Source organism: Prionailurus viverrinus, chromosome X (assembly GCF_022837055.1).
Source record: "Prionailurus viverrinus isolate Anna chromosome X, UM_Priviv_1.0, whole genome shotgun sequence".
NCBI classification, from domain to species: domain Eukaryota; kingdom Metazoa; phylum Chordata; class Mammalia; order Carnivora; family Felidae; genus Prionailurus; species Prionailurus viverrinus.
In genome coordinates this window covers 59,358,429-59,384,013 of record NC_062579.1, presented here as the reverse complement: position 1 = coordinate 59,384,013, position 25,585 = coordinate 59,358,429, and the positions used below count along the sequence as shown (strand labels likewise).

Sequence of the window (25,585 nt, the reverse complement as noted above, 5' to 3'; positions counted from 1 at the left end):
AGGTCATTATCTCTTGGTTCATGAGTTCGAGCCCCACATTGGGCTTGCTGCTATCAGCGCAGAGTCTGCTTCTGATCCTCTGTCCCCCTCTCTTTATTCCCCTCCCCTTCTCATGCTCTGTCTCTCAAAAATAAAAATAAACATTTAAAAATATTTTAAAAAAGAAAAGACCTATGGTAAAAAGCAAAGGTATATTTAAAGCCCATAGCTTTGAGACATTTCATTAAATAAGCAATTTAATTTTTGATTCTTTTCTTTATATGATCTCCCCAGGAAACACTGCCATTTGAAAAATTATTTGTTGTTGGCAGGGAGAAAGTCCCAAATTTAGCCAGCAATTTAGTGACCAGTTTAGAAACTCAAATGCTCTTAATTTTTATGTAATTTTTTAAATGTTTATTTATTTTTGCGACAGAGGGAGAGAGAGCGCGAGTAGGGGAGGGGCAGAGAGAGAGGGAGACACAGAATCTGAAACAGTCTCCAGGCTCTGAGCTGTCAGCACAGACCCCGATGCGGGGCTCGAACCCACGAGCCGTGAGATCACGACCTGAGCCAAAGTGGGTGGCTCCACCGACTGAGCCACCCAGGCGCCCCAATGCTCTTAGTTAATTTGAATGGATGACTCCAGCATTTACTCTCACACAAAGACAATAGATGCTGCCAAGAAGATTACTATGAGTAAGATGTGTTCTGTTGATGTAAAACCATTCATGACAGCTGAAATAATGGAGTCTTTAAAGTTGGTAACCACTTATTTATGAATGGGTCAATGAGAAATCTACTGCTTTGGGTAACTTGATGGTGAAGTCACTCCACCTACGTCCCACTCACATACTTTATGTATTTGATTATGCACATGTCTGCCCTACCAGGAATTAAATGCATGCAAAAAAGGAGCATTTCCTTTCAGCCATGTTACACTGCCTCTAGCTTAATCTGAATACATAATAAGGGTAGACATCTCACGGACTAAAAAACCCAGCAGCAATAAAATGGCTAATAAAGCAAGGAAAAAAAGGAATCATACCTTTGAACCAGGTGGAGCTGTCAAGCCTAAAAAGGCATACACTGCATTATTTTCTCTGGCTTCAAAGAAGGCATCATAGTCCTTAATGAAAAGAAGGAAAGGAGAATAAGCAATATGTAACCAACAAGGAAATAAAAGAGCAAATTTATTCATAACTAACTGATTGGTGAACCTTTTTTGGGGGGGGGGCATATAGGTTATCGAATTTCCATAGTGCTAGGACTCTGGGAAATGTAGTAAAGAATCAAGGCATGTTAGATCCCATTTAATGTGAGTTAGAATATATGCTATTTTGTGGGGCAGAAATTTCAAAACGGATTATTTAATATCACATAGCATTTAAATCTGCCTCAGGCCAAGTAGCTTTCTCCACAGCTAAAGCAGCCAACTATTTGCCAGCAAGAGGTTGCTTATTTCTAGTAGGAGAGGCTATTACTTCCATTCCCCATTATTTCTCTTCCATTATTTATTAAGATAGAGATATCCTCAGAACCTTCAGTAGACTGAATATTAGCTATATATGCCCAAGACCATAAGAGTAATAAATCTGTGCTGTTTTTGGAAGGAGGGAATGAGATTTTCATGAAATATGACCAGAAGAGCAAATGGACCACAAAAAAGTTTCAATTCAGGGATCCATGAAAAGCCTCACATGACTGAATTTGGTTGGGCTTCCCACTGTCATCCTCTAAGCCACCAAGCATGCTTTACAAGTAACAAATAGAATTGCCTAAATTTGACTATGACATATAATCAATAGCAAACCTACTTAGAAAACTTGGAAACCTACTGCCTATAACTGGCCTTACTTTGTTTAATTTAAAACACACAGAAATAAGTCTGGCATTTTGGCTGATTTATTGGAGGTGAAGAGCACTCATAATTTTCTGGTTTCTCTAGAGACTTCCTCACCAACAGATTATCAATTATAGTTTTCTATATGTGTATGTGTAATTCCTGGTACTTGGAGGATCTGGAGATATAAATTTTAGATATATGTATAGTTCCTGATACTTGGAGGATCTCTCAAGCAATGGATGATCTTAAATTGGAACCTCACCCCAAGAAACATCAGAATTTCTCTCTCTTATTTAGGGATTCTTTTCACAGTCAGAATTGATTAGCCCTACTGGAATCTCCCAAGGATTGACTCAAAGCACCTTATCATGTACCCTAGATGCTGACAAAGGAATAAACCCTACACAGTAGGCACATATGAACAGTATCCTATGAGCTCACTCTTTGAGCTCACTATTCTAAAGTGAAACTAATTGGATACTAACAAACAATTTCATACTGAGACACATTACCTTTAAAGCACTCAAGGTAAACAATATACAAACAATATACATCATTTCTAAACTCAACCACTTGGAAGTAAACAAAATGTTAGTTGAAAGAGTCCAACAGTTGTAGAAGAGGTATTTCTTACCTCTTGTTCAAAGTAACAAAAAAAATTCTTATCAGTCTTTAAGTTCATGTGAAAGAAAGTAGGTCTTCAACTATATTTAAATCTGATCATAAAATTGTACTCTACTGATCAAGAAATGCAACTCTAGTTCAAGTGTTTTGGGATCAAAGTATATATATTTTTTAGATGTTTATTTATTTTTATGCAGGAGGGGCAGAGAGAGAGGGAGAGAAAATCTCAAGCAGGCTCCACACTGTCAGCATGGAGCCTAATGGGGAGCTTGATCCCACAAACTGTGAGATCATGACCTGAGCCAAAATCAAGAGTCAGACACTTAACAGACTGAGCCACCCAGGTTGCCCTGGATCAAAGTATATTATCTTTTCTTGGCCTTGGACTTTGCAAGCCCAAACAGGTTTCTAACTCTGAGACAAAAGAACATTACCAGTTTCTCAATTAACCCAGATTAATTAATTTATTCTGAAAATATTTATTAAGCACCTACTACATGCCAATCATTTTTTGGTGCTAAGAATACAAGAGTAAACAGAATATTTTTAATTCTTTTTTAATGTTTTATTTATTTGAGAGAGGGAGATAGAGAATGCAAGTGAGCAGGGGAGGGGCAGAGAGAGAGGGTGATAGAGGAAAGGCAAACAGGAAATGATAAGGAAACCCAAAGATTAACAACAGCAAGAAGCTACTACCACAGCTACAAGGTTAAAGGAAAGAGTAGAGAAGATATTACAAAACCCAGGGGCTGAGACATGTAGTACCACAAAGGAGACACAGCCGCTGTCATGGACACTTCCAGAAGCAAGAAAGAGAGGAATACCTTGGTTTTTCCTCTGTCTTCCACTCTACCAACCAGTATCTCCTATTATTGGCCAAACCTAATAGGTAGCCAGTCACCAATGGAGATTGGGAAATGTAATTTACTGAGGTCAACCTCCCCCATAATACAGAATGGAAAAAAGAACGAAAATGGGATCTTTGCATAAATAGGAAAATGAAATACACAGTGTTTCAACAGCAAAGGTAAGAGGTTTAGAATAAAACAGATTTAGGCTTAAATCCTAGCTGTATGGTTTAGCAAGTCAGTTAGCCTTCTTCTAAGCCTCAATTTCTTCATCTATAATACAGGAATAACAATACCTACCTCATGGGATTAGTATGAGAACTAATTAATATAATACACATAAAGCATGTGGCACAATAGCTGACATATCATACATATGTTTTCTATGAATAGTTACTATATATTCTTCTCCATATGAGTCTGTATAGGGATAAATTTTAATTCTTATTGTTATTAAATTCCTTAGTGTCTGGTATATAGCAGGCATTCAGTAAAAGTTGGATTCTCTTTCCATTAACAAATATTTATTTGATCAAGTCTCACCTCCTGATCCTTCCTTTCTATCTCCTTATTTCTCAGTGATACCTTATTTCTACAACATACTCCATTCCTTTACAGTGTGGCTTCTGAGGGAGAAATAAACCAGGTAAATGCTTCTCAAACGTTACCCTTATAACCTAAAATGTGCTTGTTTTCAAAGTCAAATGAGTTAAAATTTCTGACTCAAAAAAGTTAAGAGAATATATGCTGGCTTAGATTGCACTGGATGGCCTCTGAGGCCTCTTCCAGCTCCTGGTATTCAATAATTTGTAGAAATTTCCATTATAGAGGCACTGAGGTTTCACTATCTAAATGAGCCAATTGTCTTTTCCTTATCTGCAGAGTATGTCTTTACACATTGGCCCCATTAGCAGCAACAGTTGAAATCTCCAGGATGCTCCTCAGAACTGAACAAATTGAATTCACAGAGAAAATATTTTATGCCAATAAAGTTCTCAATTTTTCCATGGTTCCTCCCCTAGATTTTCTGAATTGGCACATAAAAAAGATCCCCACCCAAAAGTGTCCTTCTTACTTCCATATAAACCTATCAGGTAGAAGATTTGGATTGCTGGCTCTAATACATTTTTCTCTCAGTCATGCTAATTCTGAGGACATAGCAGTGCAAACAATTCTTTACTAGAAATTCCTATAGCCCTCACATATGCTTTCTGTACTGTGTCATCACATGGACATATATTTATAACCACATTCCAATTGTTTCAGGTGTGTGTGATTCTTCCGACATCTCACTCCCAACCAGCTCCTTAAGAGAAAAGACTGTTTTGTTTATACTTGCACTTGCCATAGTATCTAAAATTGCCAGAGACGACAGATGTTACTAAAAGAATAAAGGAAACTACTCTAGGGTTTACATGAACTAAAGATGGCATACTTGAAAACACCAGTCACAAAGCAAAAACTCCATTTTTGTTTCCCTTGTTACTTACATGAGTTCAATTAGCTAACTTAAGATTTTATGAAAATTCATTAATAATATCAAAATAAGGGGCACCTGGGTGGCTCAGTCAGCTGAGCGTCCAACTCTCGATTTCCATTCAGGTCATGATCTCACAGTTCATGAGATGGAGCCCTACATCCAACTCTGTGCTGACAGTGCAGAGCCTGCTTGGGATTCTCTCTCTCCCTCTCTCTCTCTCAAATTAAAAAAAAATATATTTTAAATAATACCAAAATAAAAGTATTACTAGATTCAAGTAGGAAATAAGATATTACTCTTTTTTAACTACTTTTAATCTAAATAAGTAAAGCAGCTGACTTCTTTCAGAAACTTCTTCATGGACAGGACAGAAACAACACAATTGCTCTAGATAGAATTCAGATGAAGAAATGGAAAGGCAGGGCACCTTCCTAGCTCAGTCGGTACAGCATGCAACTCTTGATCTCAGGGTTGTAAGTCTGAGCCACAGGATGGGTGTAGACATTACTTAAAAATAAAATCTTTAAAAAAAGGGAAAGGAAACTATGTGCCCAAGGTCTGTATTTATGCATTTACAGGAAAGTTGTGAGGTAGGGATGGATTACTCATCCATCTGCTTCCTAGTAGAAATATCCTAGCTGCCTAGGTTGGATGAAGAGATGAACAGGATAAATGGCTGTATGCAAATTTGGGGGTGTAGTGAAGGGGATAGGATGGATGTGAGGCAATCCATTTCGATAAAACAAGAGTTTAAATTGGTTTCTTACCCCACGGTACTGGCTTTCGTTGAAAATCTGAGGTGGCAGGGGGTACCCTGTGGCTGGTCGATTGTTTTCAGGTACATTTTCTCTCATCCACTTTCGATTCTCTTCATTGGCTGCAATGTCTTTTTCTTCAAATCCTATTTTGTTAGCTTCTAAAAAACCAAGCACATCTTGCTGTTTCTTCTTAATCTAGAACCCAAAGGACAAAGAAACTATATTGTTGAAAAAAAGATTTTGTTGTTTTTATTTTTCAAATTAAAAGCCAGTGTTTGTGAACTAGCTGAAATTAATTCAGACACGGATCAAAATTTGTGGTTTCACAGAAGATATGTAGCTTTTCTTCTTTATTATTTTGTTGTTAATGATGTCTCACAAGTGGATTGAATAGCTTTAAGTCTACAAATCCGTGTATAAACCTATTTTTTTTCTTTATCCAAAGAAAACTCCCACATCTAATGATGCAGAAGTGAGGCTAGCTAATGCATATCAATAACCTAAAGTGCAGTTAAATCAAAACCGAGTAGTGGGAAGCTTTGCTTTCTGATTATCTACAAGCTTTTCTTAGTTTCAGCCTCATAGAAAATCTTTCCAAATGACTTGATATTATGTCCTTTTTTTTGCTTTAAATTTTATCTTTAATTTTTATTTTTGTATTTGTAAATTAAAAAGTCCATAATTATTATAGCTTCTAAGTGATTTTAGATCTTTCTCATGACAGAATAATTCTTAAAAATATATACCTGCTAGCATTTTTCCAGTTCTTTTTTTTAATTAACTTTTTATTTTAATCCCAGTGTATTTAACAGTGTCATATTAGTTTCAGGTGATTCAACAATTCCATACATCACCCAGTGCTCATCACAAGTGCATTCCTTAATCCCCATTACCTATATCACCCATTCTCGCACCCCACCTCCCCTCTGGTAACCATCAGTTTGTTCTTTATAGTCAAGAGTCTGTCTCTTTGTCTTTCTCTTCTTTTCTTCCTTTGCACAACTGTCTTGTTTCTTAAATTCCACATATGAGTGAAATCAGAGGGTATTTGCCTTTCTCTAACTGACATATTTTGCTTAGCATAATACTTTCTAGCTCCATGTCCTTGCAAATGACAAGATTTAATTCTTTTTTATGACTGAATAATGTTCAAGTATGTATATATACCACTTTTTTTCATTCATTTATCTATTAATGCATACTTGGGCTGCTTCCATAATTTGGCTACCGTATACCATAATGGAATAAAAATAGGGGGTGCACTTATCCTTTTTAATTAGCACTTTTGTATTTTGGGGGTAAATAGTAGTGTGATTATGGGATCATAGGGTAATTCTATTTATACATTTTTGAGGAACTGTTTTCCCCAGTAGCTGCACCAGTTTGCATTTCCACCAAGAGTGCAAAAGTGTTTCCTTTTCTCCACAACCTCACCAACACTCGTTTCTTGTGTTTTTAATTTCAGACATTCTGACAGATGTGAGGTGACAACTGATTGCGGTTTTGATTTGCATTTCTCTGACAGTGATGTTGAGCATCTTTTCATGCATCTATTGGCCAACTGTCTTCTTTGGAGAAATGTCTGTTCATGTTTTCTGCCCAGTTTTTAATTGGATTATTTTATTTTTGGGGGTGTTGAGTTGCATCAGTTCTTTATATATTTTGGATACTAACCCTTTATTGGATATGTCATTTGTAAATATCTTTTCCCATTCAGAAGGTTGCCTTTTAGTTTTTTTTTTTACTGTTTCCTTCACTGTGCAGAAGCTTTTTGTTTTCATGTAGTCCTAACAGTCTATTTTTGCCTTTGTTTCCCTTGCCTCAAGATATATATCCAGAAAAATGCTGTTATGACCGAGGTCAGAGATATCACTGTCTGTGCTCTCTTCCAGGATTTTTATGGTTTCAGGTCTCACATTTAGGTCTTTAATCCATTTTGAATTTATCTTTGGGTATGGGAAAAGAAAGAGGTCCAGTTTCACTGTTGCACGTAACTGACAAGTTTTCACAAAAAACCTTTTGTTGAAGAGACTGTCTTTTTCCAATGGGATATTCTCTCCTACTTTGTCGAAGATTAATTGCCCATATAATTGTGGGTTTATTTCTGTTTTTTCTATTCTGTTCTATTGATCTATGTGTCTACTTTTGTGCCAGAATCATACTGTTTTGGTCACTACACCTTTGTAATATAACTTGTAGCCCAGAATTGTGATTCCTCCAGCTTTGCTTTTCTTTTTCAAGATTGCTTTGCTATTCAGGATCTTTTGTGGTTTCATACAAATTTTCAGATTGTTTATTCTAGCTCTTAGAAAAATGCTATTGGCATTTTGATGGGGATTTCATTAAATGTGTAGATTGCTTTTGGTAATATAGACATTTTAATAATGTTTGCTCTTGCAATCCATCAGTATGGAATGTCTTTCCATTTCCTTGTGTCATCTTCAATTTCTTTTGTCAATGTTTTAGAGTCCAGAATACAGGTCTTTCACCACTTTGGTTGGGTTTATTTCTAGATATCTTATTGTTTATGTTGCCATTGTAATTGGGGTTGATTCCTTAATTTCTCTTTTTGCTGCTTAATTATTAGTGTATAGAAATGCAATAGATTTCTGTATAATTTTGTATCCTGCGATTCTACTGAATTCATGTATACCCTATGACTTCATGTAGTAGAGGCTAAAGGCTGGGATTGTGATGCCTCCTGCTTTGGTCTCCTTCCTCAATATTACTTTGGCTATTCGGGGTCTTTGGTGGATCCATACAAATTTTAGGATTGCTTGTTCTAGCTTTGAGAAGAATGCTGGTGCAATTTTGATTGGGATTGCATTGAATGTGTAGATTGCTTTGGGTAGTATTGACATTTTAACAATATTTATTCTTCCAATCCATGAGCACAGAAAGTTTTTCCATTTCTTTGTGTCTTCTTCAATTTCTTTCATAAGCTTTCTATAGTTTTCAACATTTCTAAAGTTTTCAGATCTTTTACCTCTTTGGTTAAGTTTACTCCTGGGTATTTTATGATTCTTGGTGCAATTATGAATGGAATCAGTTTCTTTATTTGTCTTTCTGTTGCTTCATTATTAGTGTATAACAATGCAACTGATTTCTGTACATTTATTTTGTATCCTGTGACTTTGCTGAATTCATGTATCAGTTCTAGCAGACTTGTGGTGGAGTCTAATAAATAAAATGAGGGTTGTTGGGGGGGGAGGGAGGAGAAAGTGGGTGATGGGCATTGAGGAGAGCACCTGTTGGGATGAGCACTGAGTGTGTTATGGAAACCAATTTTGTAATAAATATCATATTAAAAAAATAAAAGAAACTTGATTCTTGACATGACAGACAAGAAACTGAGGCTAGCAGGAGAGCAACTGTTTCTTCCAAGTAACAATTGTTCAGTGGCCCTGCTTTGTGTCTTTGGAGGGAAGGATACCTTGATTCTCAACCCTGACATGTGGACTGAAATAACTTCACATTCTTTGGGTGGAAGTGAGGGGTGTTTGCTCTTTTCAAAAGATTGATTTAAATTTTTGGACTATGCCAGTGTCCACTTGCAAATGCTTTTATGTGCTGAAGAGGATACCAATAACCTTTTAACTCCAAACTAATTTCTTGTTTACAGCAGAAGTGAGGCAGAACCTCTGTGTATCTTTGCTAGCCTATGGGATGAGAAAGATAAGGGGAATAACCTCAAGGTTGACAAGACACCTTTTCTTTTGTTAATCATCTCTGCTCTGGCCTGCTTTGCCTGCAGTGCAGTAGTCCATAGTCCAATTTCACCAATTTACCTAACCTGGCCCTATTCTCCTATGAAAGCAGCTTTCTGCTATAGTACTAAATTTGGGGTGCTTTCACTCTGAATTTCTAATATTATTCCTATGTATTGGGCATCTTTGCACTGTTTCTATTTCAGGCCTTTGCCTCTCTCTCTCTACTCTTGGGGGCTCTGCACCCCCTCCCTATTTTGGGGTGCCTTTGCACCTCCTTATTCCTGGCACCTTTGTGCCTCCCTATTCTTGGGGTGTCTTTTCACCCCCCTATTCTTAGGGTGCCAATTTGGTTTACCCAAAATCGGGTGTGAGCAATTTTATGACTTTGTATTTCTTTATGCCTTGTCAACCCATTGGTGTAAGCCCAGGGGATTCCTAAGCTTATTCCCCACACCGTTTGTACTTTTGTTCCAGTCAGGATTGAATCTCATAAGCTTCACAAGATTTAGAATATCTGGGCTCACAGAAGTTATGGTTCATCTAGCATAGAGAGATACTTTGGGTTATTAGAAGGTATTTGTTAATTATTCCCAAATTCACAGGAATTTCAAATTGTGGTTGTTTTCAGACAAGACTAGGAGATATATATTGTCTTATTTATTTCAATCAATCACAATTACCATTTATAAAAGGCCCATTAAGTGACAGCAGCCAAAGTATGTCTTTTACATGTTATTTCATTTAATATTTAAAAAATTTTAATGCTTTTTACTTATTTTTGAGAAAGACATGAGTGGGGGAGGAGCAGAGATAGAGGGAGACATAGAATCCAAAGCAGGCTCCAGGCTCCGAGCTGTCAGCACAGAGCCCGATGTGGGGCTTGAGCCCATGAGCTGTGACATCATGACCCAAGCTGAAGTTGGATGCTCAACCTATTGAGCCACCCAGGCACTCCTTCACTTAATATTTATAATATGCTATAAGGAAGATACTACCTCCACTTTATGGATTAGAATACTGAAGTTAAAAGAAGTTAAGTAGGAGGAGCCAAGAAGGTGGAACAGCATGGAAGCTTTCAGTGTGTCTCCTGTCCATGAAATACAGCCAGGCCAACACTAAACCATCCTACACATCTAGAAAACTTATTGGAAGATTAAGACAACAATCTGCACAACCTGAACCACAGAATTCAGCAGAAAGAGAAAAAACTCATTTTTATTTTCAATTTTTATTAAAAATATGTCTTTAATTTTTATTACTATATTTTTTACTTTTGTGTAAATTTTGTCAAATTCTACTTTACTTCCATCATTTTAATTTAGTCTACTTCAGGGTACTCACCTTTTCAAATTTTCAAACAATTTCCTTTTTTTCTTTCCTTTTCTTTTTTTCTCTTTTTCATTTCTTTTCTTTTTCTTGAATGCAGAATGATAAAAGCTTCATTTTTACTTTCAATTTCTTTTAAATATATTTTTATTTAAATTTTATTACTGTATTTTTGCTTTTATGTAAATTTTTTTCAAATTCTATCTTACTCCCATCATTTTATTTTAGTCTACTAAGGTGTATTCACTTTTTCAAATTTTCAAATGATTTCCTTTTTTTCTTTTCTTTTCTTTTTTCTTTTTTATATTTTTCATTTATTTTCTTTTTTCTTTATCTTTTTTCTCTTGTTCATTTCTTTTCTTTTTTCTTAAATACAGAAAATGAAAAAATTCATATTTCTTTTTAATTTTTATTAAAAAGATTTTTCTTTAATTTTTTCTACTATATTCTATACTTTTGTGTATATTTTTTTCAAATTCTATTTTACCCACATCATCTATTTTAGTCTACTTTAGTGTAACCATTTTTTCAAATTCTCAAACGATTTCCTTTTTTTCTCCACCCCCCCTTTTTTTCCCTCTAATCTGTCAGACCACTTTCAACACCCAGACCAAAACACACCTAGGATCTAGAATAATCTTTTTGATTTGTATCTGTGTGTGTTTTTTTAATTTTTAATTTTTAATTTCAATATTTTTTTAATTTTAATTTTTTTATTTCAATATTTCTACCTCATTGATTCCTTTTATTCCTTCAAAATGGCAAAACAAAGGAATTCACCCCAAAAGAAAGAGCACGAAGAAACGACAGCCAGGGATTTAACCAACAGAGATAGAAGCAAGATGTCTGAACCAGAATTTAGAATCGCGATAATAAGAATACTAGCTGGAGTTGAAAACAGATTAGAATCCCTTACTTCAGAGATAAAAGAAGAAAAAAAAAGCCAGAATGATATTAAACATGCTATAACTGAGCTGCAATCACGGATGGATGCAGCGGTGGCAAGGATGGATGAGGCAGAACAGAGAATCAGTGATAAAGAGGACAACTTATAGAGAATAACGAAGAAGAAAAAAAGAGGGAGATTAAGGCAAAAGAGCACTATTTAAGAATTAGAGATATCAGTGACTCATTAAAAAGGAACAACATCAGAATCATAGGGGTTCCAGAGGAGGAAGAGAGAGAAATAGGGGTAGAAGGGTTATGTGAGCAAACCATAGTGGAAAACTTTGTTAAGCTGCAGAAAGACAGACCTCAAAATCCAGGAACCACAGGGGACTTGCATTAGATTCAACAAAAACCAACCATCAACAAGGCATATCATAGTCAAATTCACAAAATACTCAGGCAAGGAGAGAATCATGAAAGCAGCAAGGGAAAAAAAGTCCCTAACCTACAAGGGAAGACAGATCAGGTTTGCAGCAGACGTATCCACAGAAACTTGGCAGGCCAGAAAGGAGTGGTGGTATATATTCAGTGTGCTGAATCAGAAAAATATGAAGCCAAGAATTCTTTATCCAGCAAGGCTGTCATTCAAAATGGGAGAGAGAAAAAGTTTCCCAGACAAACAAAAATTAAAGGAGTTTATTAACACTAAACCAGCCCTGCAAGAAATTTTATGAAAGAGTCTCTGAGGGGAGAGGGGAGAAAAGATGAATATATATATATATATATATATATATATATATCAATAGCAAACAATATATATCACAAGCAACAAAAGATTAGAAAGGATCACAGAACACCACCAGAAACTCCAACTCTAGAAGTATAATGGCAATAAATTCGTATCTTTCAGTACTCACACTAAACGTCAGTGGACTCAATGCTCCAATCAAAAGACATAGGGTAACAGAATGGATAAAAAAAACAAGATACATCTATATGCTGTTTACAAGAGACCCACGTTAGACCTAAAGACACCTTCATATTGAAAGTAAGCGGATGGAGAACCATCTATCATGCTAATGGTCAACAAAAGAAAGCCAGAGTAGCCATACTTCTATTAGACAATCTAGACTTTAAAATAAAGACTGTATCAAGAGATGCAGAAGTGCATTATATCATAATCAAGGGGTCTATAGATCAAGAAGACCTACCAATTGTGAACATTTATGTGCCAAATGTGAAAGAACCCAAATATATAAATCAATTAATCACAAACATAAAGAAACTCATTGACAATAATACCATAATAGTAGGAGACTTCAACACTCCATTCACAGCAGTAGACAGATCATCTCATCAAAAAATCAACAAAGGAACAATGGCTTTGAATGACACATTGGACCAGATGGACTTAACAGATATACTCAGAACATTTCATCCTAAAGCAGCAGAATACACATTCTTCTCCAGTGCACATGGAACGTTCTCCAGAATAGACCATATACTGGGACACAAATCAGCCCTAAGTAAGTACAAAAAGATTGAGATCATACCGTGCATATTTTCAGACCACAACACTATGAAACTTGAAATCAACCACAAGAAAAAATGTGGAAAGGTAACAAATACTTGGAGACTGAAGAACATCCTACTAAAGAATGAATAGACTAACCAAGATGTTAAAGAAGGCATTAAAAAGTGTATTGAAGTCAATGAAAATGATAACACCACAACCCTAAACCTCTGGGAATGCAGCAAAGGCGGTCATAAGAGGAAAGTATATAGCAATCCAGCCCTTCCTAAAGAAGGAAGAAAGATCTCAGATATACAACCTAACCTTATGCCTTAAGGAGCTGGATAAAGAACAGCAAATAAAACCCCAAACCAGCAGAAGACAGGAAATAATAAAGATTAGAACAGAAATTAATGCTATTGAAACCAATAAAACAGTAGAACAGATCGATGAAACCAGAAGCTGGTTCTTTGAATGAATTAACAAAACTGATAAACCACTAGCCAGTTTGATCAAAAAGAAAAAGGAAAGGACCCAAATAAATAAAGTTAAGATTGAAGAGGAGAGATCACAACCAACAAAACAGAAATTAAAAAAAAATAGTAAGAAAATATTATGAGCAATTATATGCCAATAAAATGGGTAATCTGGAAGAAATGGATAAATTCCTAGAAACATATACACTACCAAAAGAGAAACAGGAAGAAATAGAAAATTTGAACAGACCCATAACCAATAAGGAAATTGAAATTGAATTAGTAATCAAAAATCTGTCAAGAAACAAGAGTCCAGGGCCAGATGGCTTTCCAGAGGAATTCTACCAAATATTTAACAAAGAGTTAACACCTATTCTCTTGAGGCTGTTCCAAAAAATAGAAATGTAAGGAAAACTTCCAAACTCTTTCTATGAAGCCAGCATTACCTTGATTCCAAAACCAGACAGAGACCCCACTGAAAAGTAGAACTATAGATCAATTTCCCTGATGAACATGGATGCAAAAATCCTCAACAAGATATTAGCCAACCGGATCCAATAATACATTAAAAAAATTATTCACTATGACCAAGTGGGATTTATACCTGGGCTGCAGGGCTGGTTCAATATCTGCAAAACAATTAACGTGATTCATCACATTAATAAAAGAAAGGACAGGGGCGCCTGGGTGGCTCAGTCCGTTAAGCAGCCGACTTCAGCTCAGGTCATGATCTTGTGGTCCGTGAGTTTGAGCCCCACGTCGGGCTCTGTGCTGCCAGCTCAGAGCCTGGAGCCTGTTTCAGATTCTGTGTCTCCATCTCTCTGACCCTCCCCCGTTCATGTTCTGTCTCTCTCTGTCTCAAAAATAAATAAACGTTAAAAAAAGTTTTTTTTAAATAAAAAAAAATAAAAGAAAGGACAAAAACCATATTATCCTCTCAATAGATGCAGAGAAAGCATGTGACAGAATACAGCAACCTTTCTCGATAAAAACCCACAAGAAAGTAGGGATAGAAGCATCATACCTTGAGATCATAAAAGCCACATATGAACAACCCAATGCTAATATCATCCTCAATGGGGAAAAACTGAAATCTTTCCCCCTAAGGCCAGGAACAAGACAGGGATGTTCACTCTCACCACTGTTATTCAACATAGTATTAGAAGTCTTAGCCTCTGCAATCAGACGACACAAAGAAATAAAAGGCATCCAAATCGTCCAGGAAGAGGTCAAACTTTCACTCTTTGTCGATGACATGATACTCTATATGGAAAACCCAAAAGATTCCACCAAAAATCTGCTAGATCTGATCCACGAATTCAGCAAAGTTTCAGGATATAAAATCAATGAACAGAAATCAGTTGCATTCCTATACACCAGCAATGAAGCAATAAAAAGAGAAATCAAGGAATCAATCCCATTTACAGTTGCACCAAAAACCATAAAATACCTAGGAATAAATCTAACCCAAGTGGTGAAAAGTCTATATGCTGAAAACTATAGAAAGCTTATGAAAGAAATTGAAGACACTAAGAAAAGGAAAAAGATTCCATGCTCCTGGATAGGAAGAACAAATATTGTGAAAATGTTGGTATTCCCCAAAGCAATCTACATATTGAATCCAATCCCTATCAAAGTAACACCAGCATTCTTCACAGAGCTAGAACAAATAATCTTAAAATTTGTATGGAACCACAAAGACCCCGAATAGCCAAAGCAATCTTAAAAAAGAAAACCAAAGCAGGAGGCATCACAATCCCAGACTTCAAGCTATACTACAAAGCTGTAATCCTCAAGACAGTTTGGTACTGGCACAAGAACAGACACTCAGATCAATGGAACAGAATAGAGAACCCAGAAATGGACCCACACACGTATGGCAACTAATCTTTGACAAAGCAGGAAAGAATATCCAATGGAATAAAGACAGTCTCTTCAGCAAGTGGTGCTGGGAAAACTTGACAGCGACATGCAGAAGAATGAACCTGGACCACTTTCTTACACCATACACAAAAATAAACTCAAAATGGATGGAAGACCTCAATGTAATACAGGAAGCCATCAAAATCCTCGAGGAGAAAGCAGGCAACAACCTCTTTGACCTCGGCCTCAGTAGCTTCTTACTCAACGCATCTCTGGAGGCAAGGGAAACAAAAGCAAAAATGAACTACTGGGATCTCATCAAAATAAAAACCTTCTGCACAGTGAAGGAAACAATCAGCAAAATTAAAAGGCAACCGATAGAATGGGAGAAGATATTTGCAAATGACATATCAGATAAAGGGTTAGTATCCAAAATCTACAAAGAACTTATCAAACTCAACACCCAAAAAACAAAGAATCCAATGAAGAAATGGGCAAAAGACATGAATAGAAACTTCTCCAAAGAAGACATCTAGATGGCCAGCCAACACATGAAAAAATGCTCACCATCACTCATCAACAGGGAAATACAACTCAAAACCACAATGAGATACCACCTTACACTTGTCAGAATGGCTAACATTAACAACAGGCCACAACAGATGTTGGCGAGGATGCAGAGAAAGAGGGTCTCTTTTGCATTGTTGCTGGGAATGCGAGCTGGTGCAGCCACTCTGGAAAACAGTATGGAGGTTACTCAAAAAACTAAAAATAGAACTACCCTATGACCCAGCAATTGCACTACTAGGCATTTATCCACATGATACAGGTGTGCTGTTTTGAAGGAGCACATGCACCCCCATGTTTATAGCAGCACTATCAACAATAGCCAAAGTATGGAAAAAGCCCAAATATCCATCAATGGATGAATGGATAAAGAAGATGTGGTATATATATACAATGGAGTATTACTTGGCAATCAAAAAGAATGAAATCTTGCCATTTGCAACTATGTGGATGGAACTGGAGGGTATTATGCTAAGTGAAATTAGTCAGTCAGAGAAAGACAAAAATCATATGTCTTCACTCATATGAGGACTTTAAGAGACAAAACAGATGAACATAAGGGAAGTTAAACAAAAATAATATAAAAACAGGCAGGGGGACAAAACAGAAGAGACTCATAAATATGGAGAACAAACTGAGTGTTGCTGAAGGGGTTGTGGGCAGGGGGATGGGCTAAATGGGTAAGGGGCATTAAGGAATCTACTTCTGAAATCATTGCTTCAGTATATGCTAACTAATTTTGATGTAAATTTAAAAAAATAAAAAAATAAATTTAAAAAATTAAAAATAAATAAATACATAAATACATAAATAAATGGGGGGAAAAAGACATAATTACTATAAACACCCAGTACTCCACGTGGTGAAATTGTTGTCAATAAATAGTAGCTTCAAAAAAAGACTCGGGCAAATCTGAACTTATCCATGTAGCATGTAAACTCTCACCAGCATGGATTACAAATTCACTTCTGAATTTTATAGAAAGGTATAGAATAAAAAAGAAGTGGGACAGCAGTGGGGATTGGGCTAATGGGAACTTGAAGAGGTAAACTAAAAAATAAAAGAACTTGGGGTGTTTCTATAAATCAGTCCCCAAGAGGGGCGCCTGGGTGGCTTAGTCAGTTAAGTGTCTGATTCTTGGTTTTGGCTCAGGTGATGATCTCACGGTTCATGAGTTCCAACCCTATATCCATTGGGCTCTGTGCTTACACTATGAAGCCTGCTTGCTATTCTCTCTACCCCTCTCCTTTGGCCTCTGTCTCTTTCTCTCAAAATAAATAAATAAACTTAAAAAAAATAAAATGACCTTATATTCACCTTCAGACTATGACATTATTTTGCATTCAAAAAGAGATACTGACAGTACTATTTTAGAAACACACATTAAGAAGAAAATGAGTGCAGATTTGACAGACAACAGCTAGAAATGTTTGATATTCCAATTATTGTTACAAACAATAAAAATGACTTCATTTTACCCCTGGAATTGTAACATCACAGCAGTGAAAATTTTACCTTTTCTCAGAGAATGTATATTTTCACATTACTAAAAGCTTATTTAAGAGAATATTTTTCATAGGGTTTCCAGTCTAACTTTACATCTCCAATTGTACCTTTTTTTTTTAATCCAAATGACTATCTCACATGCACAGTCTTTTTACCTTTACTCAGCCACATTAGAATGGGCCTTGGGGCTGGAACACTTATGAGATAAAGATCCCAAATAACCTGTGCTTGAATGACCACCTTGTGTGGATATCTTTCTTGTTTCATGCTCATTGAGTATTCTTTTGTCTTTTCTTAAAGCACGTACTTTACATGATACCTGGTCACCCCCACTGTTACATCTGTCTTCCTTAGGGAGAGGACAGTGTTCCTTCCACTATGGCATGAAAGGGATATGCATAAGGAAATTCACAAAGAGGGGTGCCTGGTGGGTTCAGTCAGTTAAGCATCTGACTCTTTATTTCAACTCAGGTCATGATCTCACACTTTGTGAGATCAAGCCCCACGTCCGACTCTGCACTGACAGCACAGAGCCTGTTTGGGCTTTTCTTTCTTCCTCTCTCTGCATCTCCTCTCCTCTGCTCTCTCTCTCTCTTCCTCTCTCTCCCAAAAAATAAACATTTTTGAAAAAAAGAAACAAATCACTATGAGAGATGTCCTGGCCCTGGGTAACCAACACCCACCTTTGAAACTGATCTTTTTCTGTCTGTTTTCTATGTTTAATAAAGCATTGCTGAACCCTCCCCCCCCAAAAAAAAGAAGTAAATTTACTCAAAGTCACAAAGCTAGTGCCTGGCAGAGCTGGCATGCAAACTTAGATATCTCTAACTCCAAAGCTTAAATTAGTACACTACAATTCCATATCCATCTTCATGACATCTTAAATAGATTTAAAAAAAATTATACAAGGTTAACAATCTCTTACAAAGAGCAACAACACTTTTTGATGTGTTCTTACTATATAATTTAATGCTAAATTCTACTTACTGGACTATAATTTTGCTTCCATTATCGTCCAAATGAGTATGCACACAATTTAATCAATCTCCACATCATTAGAACAAAAAGTAACTAGAATACCCAAATCCAACATTAGGATCCTTTGCTGCTTGAAAAAGATTAGTGCTGGATCCCTGCCTAGGTAATGTTAGGGGCTACCATTCAATCAAGCATGGTAGCTACACTTCTGGTGAGCATAGGATAATGTACACAGAAGTTGAATCATTATGTTGTACACCTGAAAATACTGTAACATTATGTGTCAACCATACTCAAATAAAAAAATTATAAAAAAATAATGTAGTTTCTAAGTACATACTGGGCCTCAAGGCCATTGTTCTTACCCTGATACAAGTAAAAATAAAATAAAATAGATATTATTTATGGTCTCAAGAAATTTATAAATTATAATCATAGGATTATAAATTCCATACTAGCAGATAATTTAAGCAATGGAAACTAGCCAGCCCTTAATCAAAGTCTGGCCTCTTTCTGTTGGATGGAAGTGGGTGTATTAGGGCTGGGGTAATAAGGGGAAACAAAAGGACAGACTTCACTTTAGGGTTTGCTAACAATGGGCTGCAGAATTTTATATGAACTAGGTTCCTGTCTGCATTGCACCAAGTGTAATCTAACTCCAAAGTTTAATATAATAATTATTACTTATTAAGGTTTTTTATGGGCCAGGCACTATACTAAGCCCTTTACATCCTTATATTTTTTCACATGCTTATCTTATTTTGTTTCCACAACAGTGTTATGAGGCAGCTGCTATTATTTTCATTCCATATTCACAGATGAAGGAACTAATGCTCAAATGGATTAGAAATTTTCTTCAAAGCACACACTTGCCCAAGATTTGTATGAGTGAAAAGCACCACTTAAATACTAAGCATGATGAATAACAAAATAATGCACTACCACACTTGTTATCTCATACTAATTATACTGTCAACTTAATGATGGCTCTTTCAGTGAAGAGATGGTTCATATATTTTGTATCATTCTTACTTCCAAAGCTTGGCCTAAAGTAAGAGCAATAAAACCATTGATTGTTTCAAAGGTTTTATACACAGGGTAGATTTTTCTAGATAATCCCTTTAATCCTTTCCCACTCTGAAGTTCTGTGATAATGAAACAAACATGGCACAAGTAGTAAAGCCGTTACAGAACTTTAAGACTTGATAAGACAAAGTTACAGTGAAGAAGCTGTTATTCATATGAACCCAGTGCCTTTATATATATATATATATATATATATATATATATATATATATATAAAGTTCTCCATTTAAAACTGTCACATATTTGAACAAATAAAGTGTGAAGTTAAGAACATTCCGAAGTGCTTCCACAAAAGTGTCAGTGACTTGTGGCCATAGGTAGCCACAGGAAATTAGTGCTAAGGGTGAAATAGGGTAACAGGTATTTTAGACTGTTCTGGCTGCTTTGGGAATGCCATTAAAGCAAAAACTTTGCTTGACACAAATCACATTGTTATAATCAAATATCAAAGCTAAATATTTGTGACAAGTGCGAGTTTAACATATGTGGATCTTATGTTCCAAAATAATTCAGACTAAGTTTGCACTAAGAATTTAACAATAAACTATAACAATAAACTGTCAATCTATTCCAGCCTCCACTTCCCTGCTCCAACCACTTATCATTATCAAGCTCAGTACAAAGAGATTTCAATCTTCTTTAGGGGAATTTTATTAGAATAAAGGAAATTTGGCATATGAAGAGGTATTTTATAGTTAGCAAAAATGTTCTCTAACTCACCATCTCTTTATGCAACAAATTCTGGCCGTAAGGAAACTTAATTACACAAATGACGGCTTCTTCCTAAAGCCACACTTCCTGCAAATGCTACAGGGCTTCTAATTCTGGTCAGACAGATTCTCCAGGCAGCCTTGCCATATAAGGATAAGCAAAAACACAGAAATCCTCCAACAGGCTAATGTAAGGTCACAGGGCAGGCATATGAAAACCAAATATGGTAGCTAAATTCTCTAGCTCACAACAGATACTTTAAAAAAAAGGGGGGGGGCCGCAACCACCAACTCCAAACTATCAGTACTTGAATCATAAAAAACTAAATAATCTGTTCTTATTACTGTAGCAGATGACAAATATGAGCCAATATACTGGGTACTACATTAGCTCCATCTTTTTATTCTTTTCCTTTTCAACTATAAGAAAAGCTACTGTGAAATGTGCTGCCAACATGGACACATTCAACAACAGGGTATTGCATCTGAAGAAATAAATTAATTAAATCTGTCCCTGTACAGAAACTAATGTAGATTTCTGAAGTATCTCATGTGAATAGCTTCTGCCCCATTGTAGGGGAAGGCACTGTATTGCACTATGACCAATAAAAATATCCATGTAAGTGACATCCTTTGATACTAAGGATAAGTCCTGAGGAAATCCTTTTCCTCACTTGAACTCCAGGATAGAACAACATCTTGAGATCTGGTCCATGGCCATAAAGAAAAGATAATTTCCCCTTTGCCCTACCAAAACCACTACAGCAGTAATAGCAACAGTTAAGATACTGTCTGTCCAGTGATCATAGAATTTCAATTAGAATTATATGCCTTTACAATTTTGAAGGCTGATTAATTCAGTTAAAGACAAATAAAATTAGAAGCATTTTGAGAGTGTGCATCAAAAGCCATGGAAACATTCATGTTCCTTGATCCAGTAATATCACTTCTGAATTCCTAGTTTAAGTAAATAATGCAAAAGAGGATAGAACTTGTGCCTAAAGAGTTTATGCAATGTTTTGGTGTGTTTTTATTGTTGTTGTCATTTATTTATTTTTTTAGCAGTGGAAGATTAAAAATTGTCTGCATCAAACTATTTGGACTTGGTTAAGTAAACAATGGTGTGATCATTCAAAAGATTGCTGAGTACAATTGAAACTGACCACTGTATGATTATGTAGCAACAAGGAAAAACATTTATGATATAAACAGTGAAAAAAGAAGTCTAAAGAATCATGTATTTGCTATGAATCCAACTTGTGACAAGGAAAACTGTGTTTTTTAAATATCAGATAGGAATTCAAACACAATTATTATTACCTCTTATACAGATAGTAGGAGTGCTATCTCTTTACAACTTGCTCAGGAGACTGAGTGGTGTTAGGATCATGAGATTATGGGGATTCCCTTGCCAAACTTTTTTAGTGGTGTTATAATGCTTTACACACGTTAAAAAATATTTCAAAAATCAATTTATGTATATAGAGCTCTTAATAAAGGCAGAATAGTATAATGCAAAGACAATAGATTATGGAACTTGTGGCAAGCACACTGTCATGGGGCTCCATTATCCTTACCTCCTAGGATTCACTCCCTTGTATAATCCCTTCCCCCGGAGTATGGAAATGAACTGTTTCTTGCTTCCAATTAACAGAATATGGCAAACATGATGGAATGTAACTCTAGTGATGATATTGTAAGGCTTGACCTTTCTTGCTAACCCACACTAGAGTTTCTCTCTCCTTTGTTACATATGAAAAAGCAAGCTGTCATGAGTACTCCAGCCTCAAGGAAATTAATTCTGCCATCAACCATGAGCTTAAAAGTGGATTCTTCCACAGTGGAGCCTCTAGATGACAAACCAGTCCTGGTTGACACCTTGATTTAGGCCTTGTAGAGAACCCAGCTAAGTTATGCCAGATTCCTTGATGCACTGACACTGTGATATAGTAAATGTGTACTGTTTTTAGCTACTAAAATGATAGTACTTTGTTACATAGCATAGAAAATTAATACAAAACCTGACTGACTTGGGTTTGAATTTGTATCCTACATTTCTTATCTGTGTGACTAAGCAAATTAATTAAATTTTCTGAGTCTCAAATTCCTCATTTATGAGGTGAGAGTAATAGCATTCACTTCCAAAAATGATTATAGAAACAAATATAGATGACAGAAACAATGTACCTCTCATACTGCCTAAAATAAAATAGGCTGGATTGTAAACAATAAGCTCTTTCATGGATGGAACCTTATCTATCTTGCTCATCATGTTATCCAGTACCCATTATCATATCTTACCTATAGCAGGTGTTCTATAAATGTGTAACAAGTGAGAAAATAAATAAATAAATAAATAAATAAATAAATAAATGTCAACTCTCAAGGAATGGTAGCTACCTATTTTAAATATTCGTAAAGAACCCTTGTTCTCAAGTTATTAAAAACAATGAATTACACCATAGTACATCAATCCTATTACAATACAGTCCTTCCAGAGCTATATAGTAAGGGAATGCAGATGAAGAGCCAGGCTCTAGAATCAAACTTATGAATATTGTATTTGCACCATTCAATGTAACTTTTTGATAAGCAGCTATCAATATCAATAGAAATTGCACATGAGGATGATAAATAGGTGTTTAAAGCAAATAGTGTAGTCACTAGGTAGTCACTACCAGACAAATGCTTTGTAAAGTGCTGGGATGACACCTCAACATTCAAAACGTCTAATGACTTCCCTCACTCATTTGCTGGGGCACTGAGAAGCAAGATGGGCTGTTAAGCACACACACCCAGCAAATGTTTGAGGGGCCACTCAGACTTTAAAGTTCTTCCTAAAAAAAAAACCTTAAAAAGATGAAACTGTTTACTGCATCACAGTAAAATTCCAGAAGTGTGTATAGAAAAAGTGTCAAAGTAAGAAATTTTATCTGATAATATCCATAAAAATGTCCTTCTAATGTAAGAGAGTCTAATAGAAAGTTGTCTGACGGTTATATATTGCCAAACAATACATTTCTTGAGTCTTAGAGTAAATTTTCATTCAAAACATCCTGCCAAGGATGCATGGCTGATGCAGTGGGTAGAGCATGTGACTCTTGATATTGGGGTCATGAGTTCAAGCCCCATGTTGGGCAGAGAGCTTACTTAAAAAAAATTTCCTGCCAAATTATAAAACTGCTCTTTTTCTTATATTAGTTACTTTATCTGGTATCTATTAAACTGCTCCAAATGTGAAATAATTACCACTCCCAAATGACAGATAAATCTGAAGCAGTAGAAAAAATTCCAAGGTTAAGTCAATTTGAACCACGAACCCTATACCCATGACACTTAGCTAGTGTTCACTATAAAAGTCCACCAACATTTAATTCCTTTAAAAGGAGAAGGCCATGGGGCGCCTGGGTGGCTCAGTTGGTTAGGCGACTGACTTCGGTTCAAGTCATGATCTCACAGTTCGTGATCTCAAGCCCCACATCAGGCTCTGTGCTGACAGCTTAGAGCCTGGAGCCTACTTCAGATTCTGTGTCTTCCTTCTCTCTACCCCTCCCCTGCTCACGCTCTGTGTCTCTCTGTCTCTCAATAATAAATAAATGTTAAAAAAATTTTAAAAAAGGAAATAGACCAAAAAAAAATGTGAAACAATGAGTAACGAAGTCACTGAATTAATCTCTGTAAGCCCCCCAAAATCATTCTATGAAGAAGACCAATAATACTCCCAAATAAAAAGACACATGCAAATTCTCATGAATGCAATTCCTAATAACTCTAGGTTGAAAGAAAATGATTTCTCCACTTCCCTGTACCTTTCCAAAGGTAAAGGTAACTGCTTTTGCATATGTACTACTGCATTTTCAATCAGGTAAAACATCTCTTTGCTGTGTCCAAATTCTGTCTCAGTACAGTAAGAATATTTTAAGGCAATGGCTTTTTCAAACTAGAGAGTAGTATTGTGGTGACAACAGAAAAAGAAGGAACAAAATAGAATGATTTAGGAAGGTTTGGTCTATTGCTAATGACATTCAAATAAGAGAATATCTCCATTGTCCACCATCAAATGTGGAAAAAAACACAATATTTTTGCATGTTGTTCAAATTCATGGAAATGGTACAAAATGCCCCCTATAACTTACTCAAATTCAATCTATTTACCCTTAAAAATTACCATTCTTGGGGTGCCTGGGTGGCGCAGTCGGTTAAGTGTCCGACTTCAGCCAGGTCACGATCTTGTGGCCCGTGAGCTCGAGCCCCGCGTCAGGCTCTGGGCTGATGGCTCAGAGCCTGGAGCTTGTTTCCGATTCTGTGTCTCCCTCTCTCTCTGCCCCTCCCCCGTTCATGCTCTGTCTCTCTCTGTCCCAAAAATAAATAAAAAACGTGGAAGAGTCCCAAAGTTTAAAAAAAAATTACCATTCTATTAAATGCATGATAATAGGACATAGCAAATCTTTGTACACACACCATATCTGAGTGGCTTTCACAAATAACTCTATCATACTTTTAGATCACAGAGTCAGCTATCAAAACAATGAAATTTTTGTATAATTAAACAGCATGGTTTATTAATGTAATATAATCAGACAAATAGGCCTGACTTTATTTTTTTTACACACTGAAAAAAAAAATACAGCCACCCTCAGTTACAGTCTAATCAAGGTAAAGAATATTTTATTTTATTTTATTTTATTTTATTTTATTTTATTTGAGAGAGAGAGAGAGCACTCAAGTGGGGTGGAGCAGCAGAGGGAGAGAGACAATTAAAAACATTCTTTTTAATGTTTATTTATTTTTGAGAGAGAGAGAGACAGTGTGAGCATGGGAGGGGCAGAGAGAGAGGGAGACACAGAATCCAAAGCAGGCTCCATGCTCTGAGCTGTCAGCATAGAGCCCGATGTAGGGCTCAAACCATGAGATCATGACCTGAGCCAAAGTCAGAGGCTTAACCAACTGAACCATCCAGGCACCCCAGGAGAGAGAGAGAGAAGCTTAAGCAGGCTCCATGCTGAGCCTGCTGACTCAATCCCATGACTCTGGGATCATGACCTGAGTTGAAATCAGGAGTCAGATGCTAAACCAACTGAGTCACCCAGGTACCCCCAAGGTCAAGGATTTTAAGTAGTGTTACACAAACATATGATTATTTCAATATATATTTTTTTGCCTTTTTAAAGGAATTTTCAACAATCTTTACAAAGAAATGTATATTATTAAATGTTGTTTAAAAATCTAGAAGTTGCTTATATGACTATTTAAGTTCTCCAGGCTCAGTTGGTAGGCAATTCTTTGTCCAATTACCTTCCATACATGTAAAAAGTATGTCCTTGGTCACCCTCTCTGGATCTTCCTGGGAAAATAACTGCTAACCAAATACAGAGATAAGTAAAGAATCCTGGGGGCACCTGAGTGGCTTAGTTGGTTGAGTGTCTG

The 25,585-nt window shown here is 36.2% G+C and overlaps 1 protein-coding gene across 3 annotated transcripts in view; it reads right to left on the bottom strand.

Moving 5' to 3' along the window:
* SH3BGRL (SH3 domain binding glutamate rich protein like) overlaps positions 1 to 25,585 on the bottom strand; it is an 84,826-nt gene that overhangs the window by 7,510 nt on the left and 51,731 nt on the right. For 2 of the 3 annotated variants that reach the window (XM_047844900.1, XM_047844898.1), the window contains 2 exons: positions 5,545 to 5,730; positions 1,028 to 1,108 (listed from right to left, as the gene is read on the bottom strand). In XM_047844900.1, the coding sequence (XP_047700856.1) occupies positions 1,028 to 1,108; positions 5,545 to 5,730 (267 nt within the window). Of the gene's footprint in view, positions 1 to 1,027; positions 1,109 to 5,544; positions 5,731 to 20,168; positions 20,240 to 25,585 lie in introns of those variants that run through there. The other variant, XM_047844901.1, reaches the window with a different exon arrangement.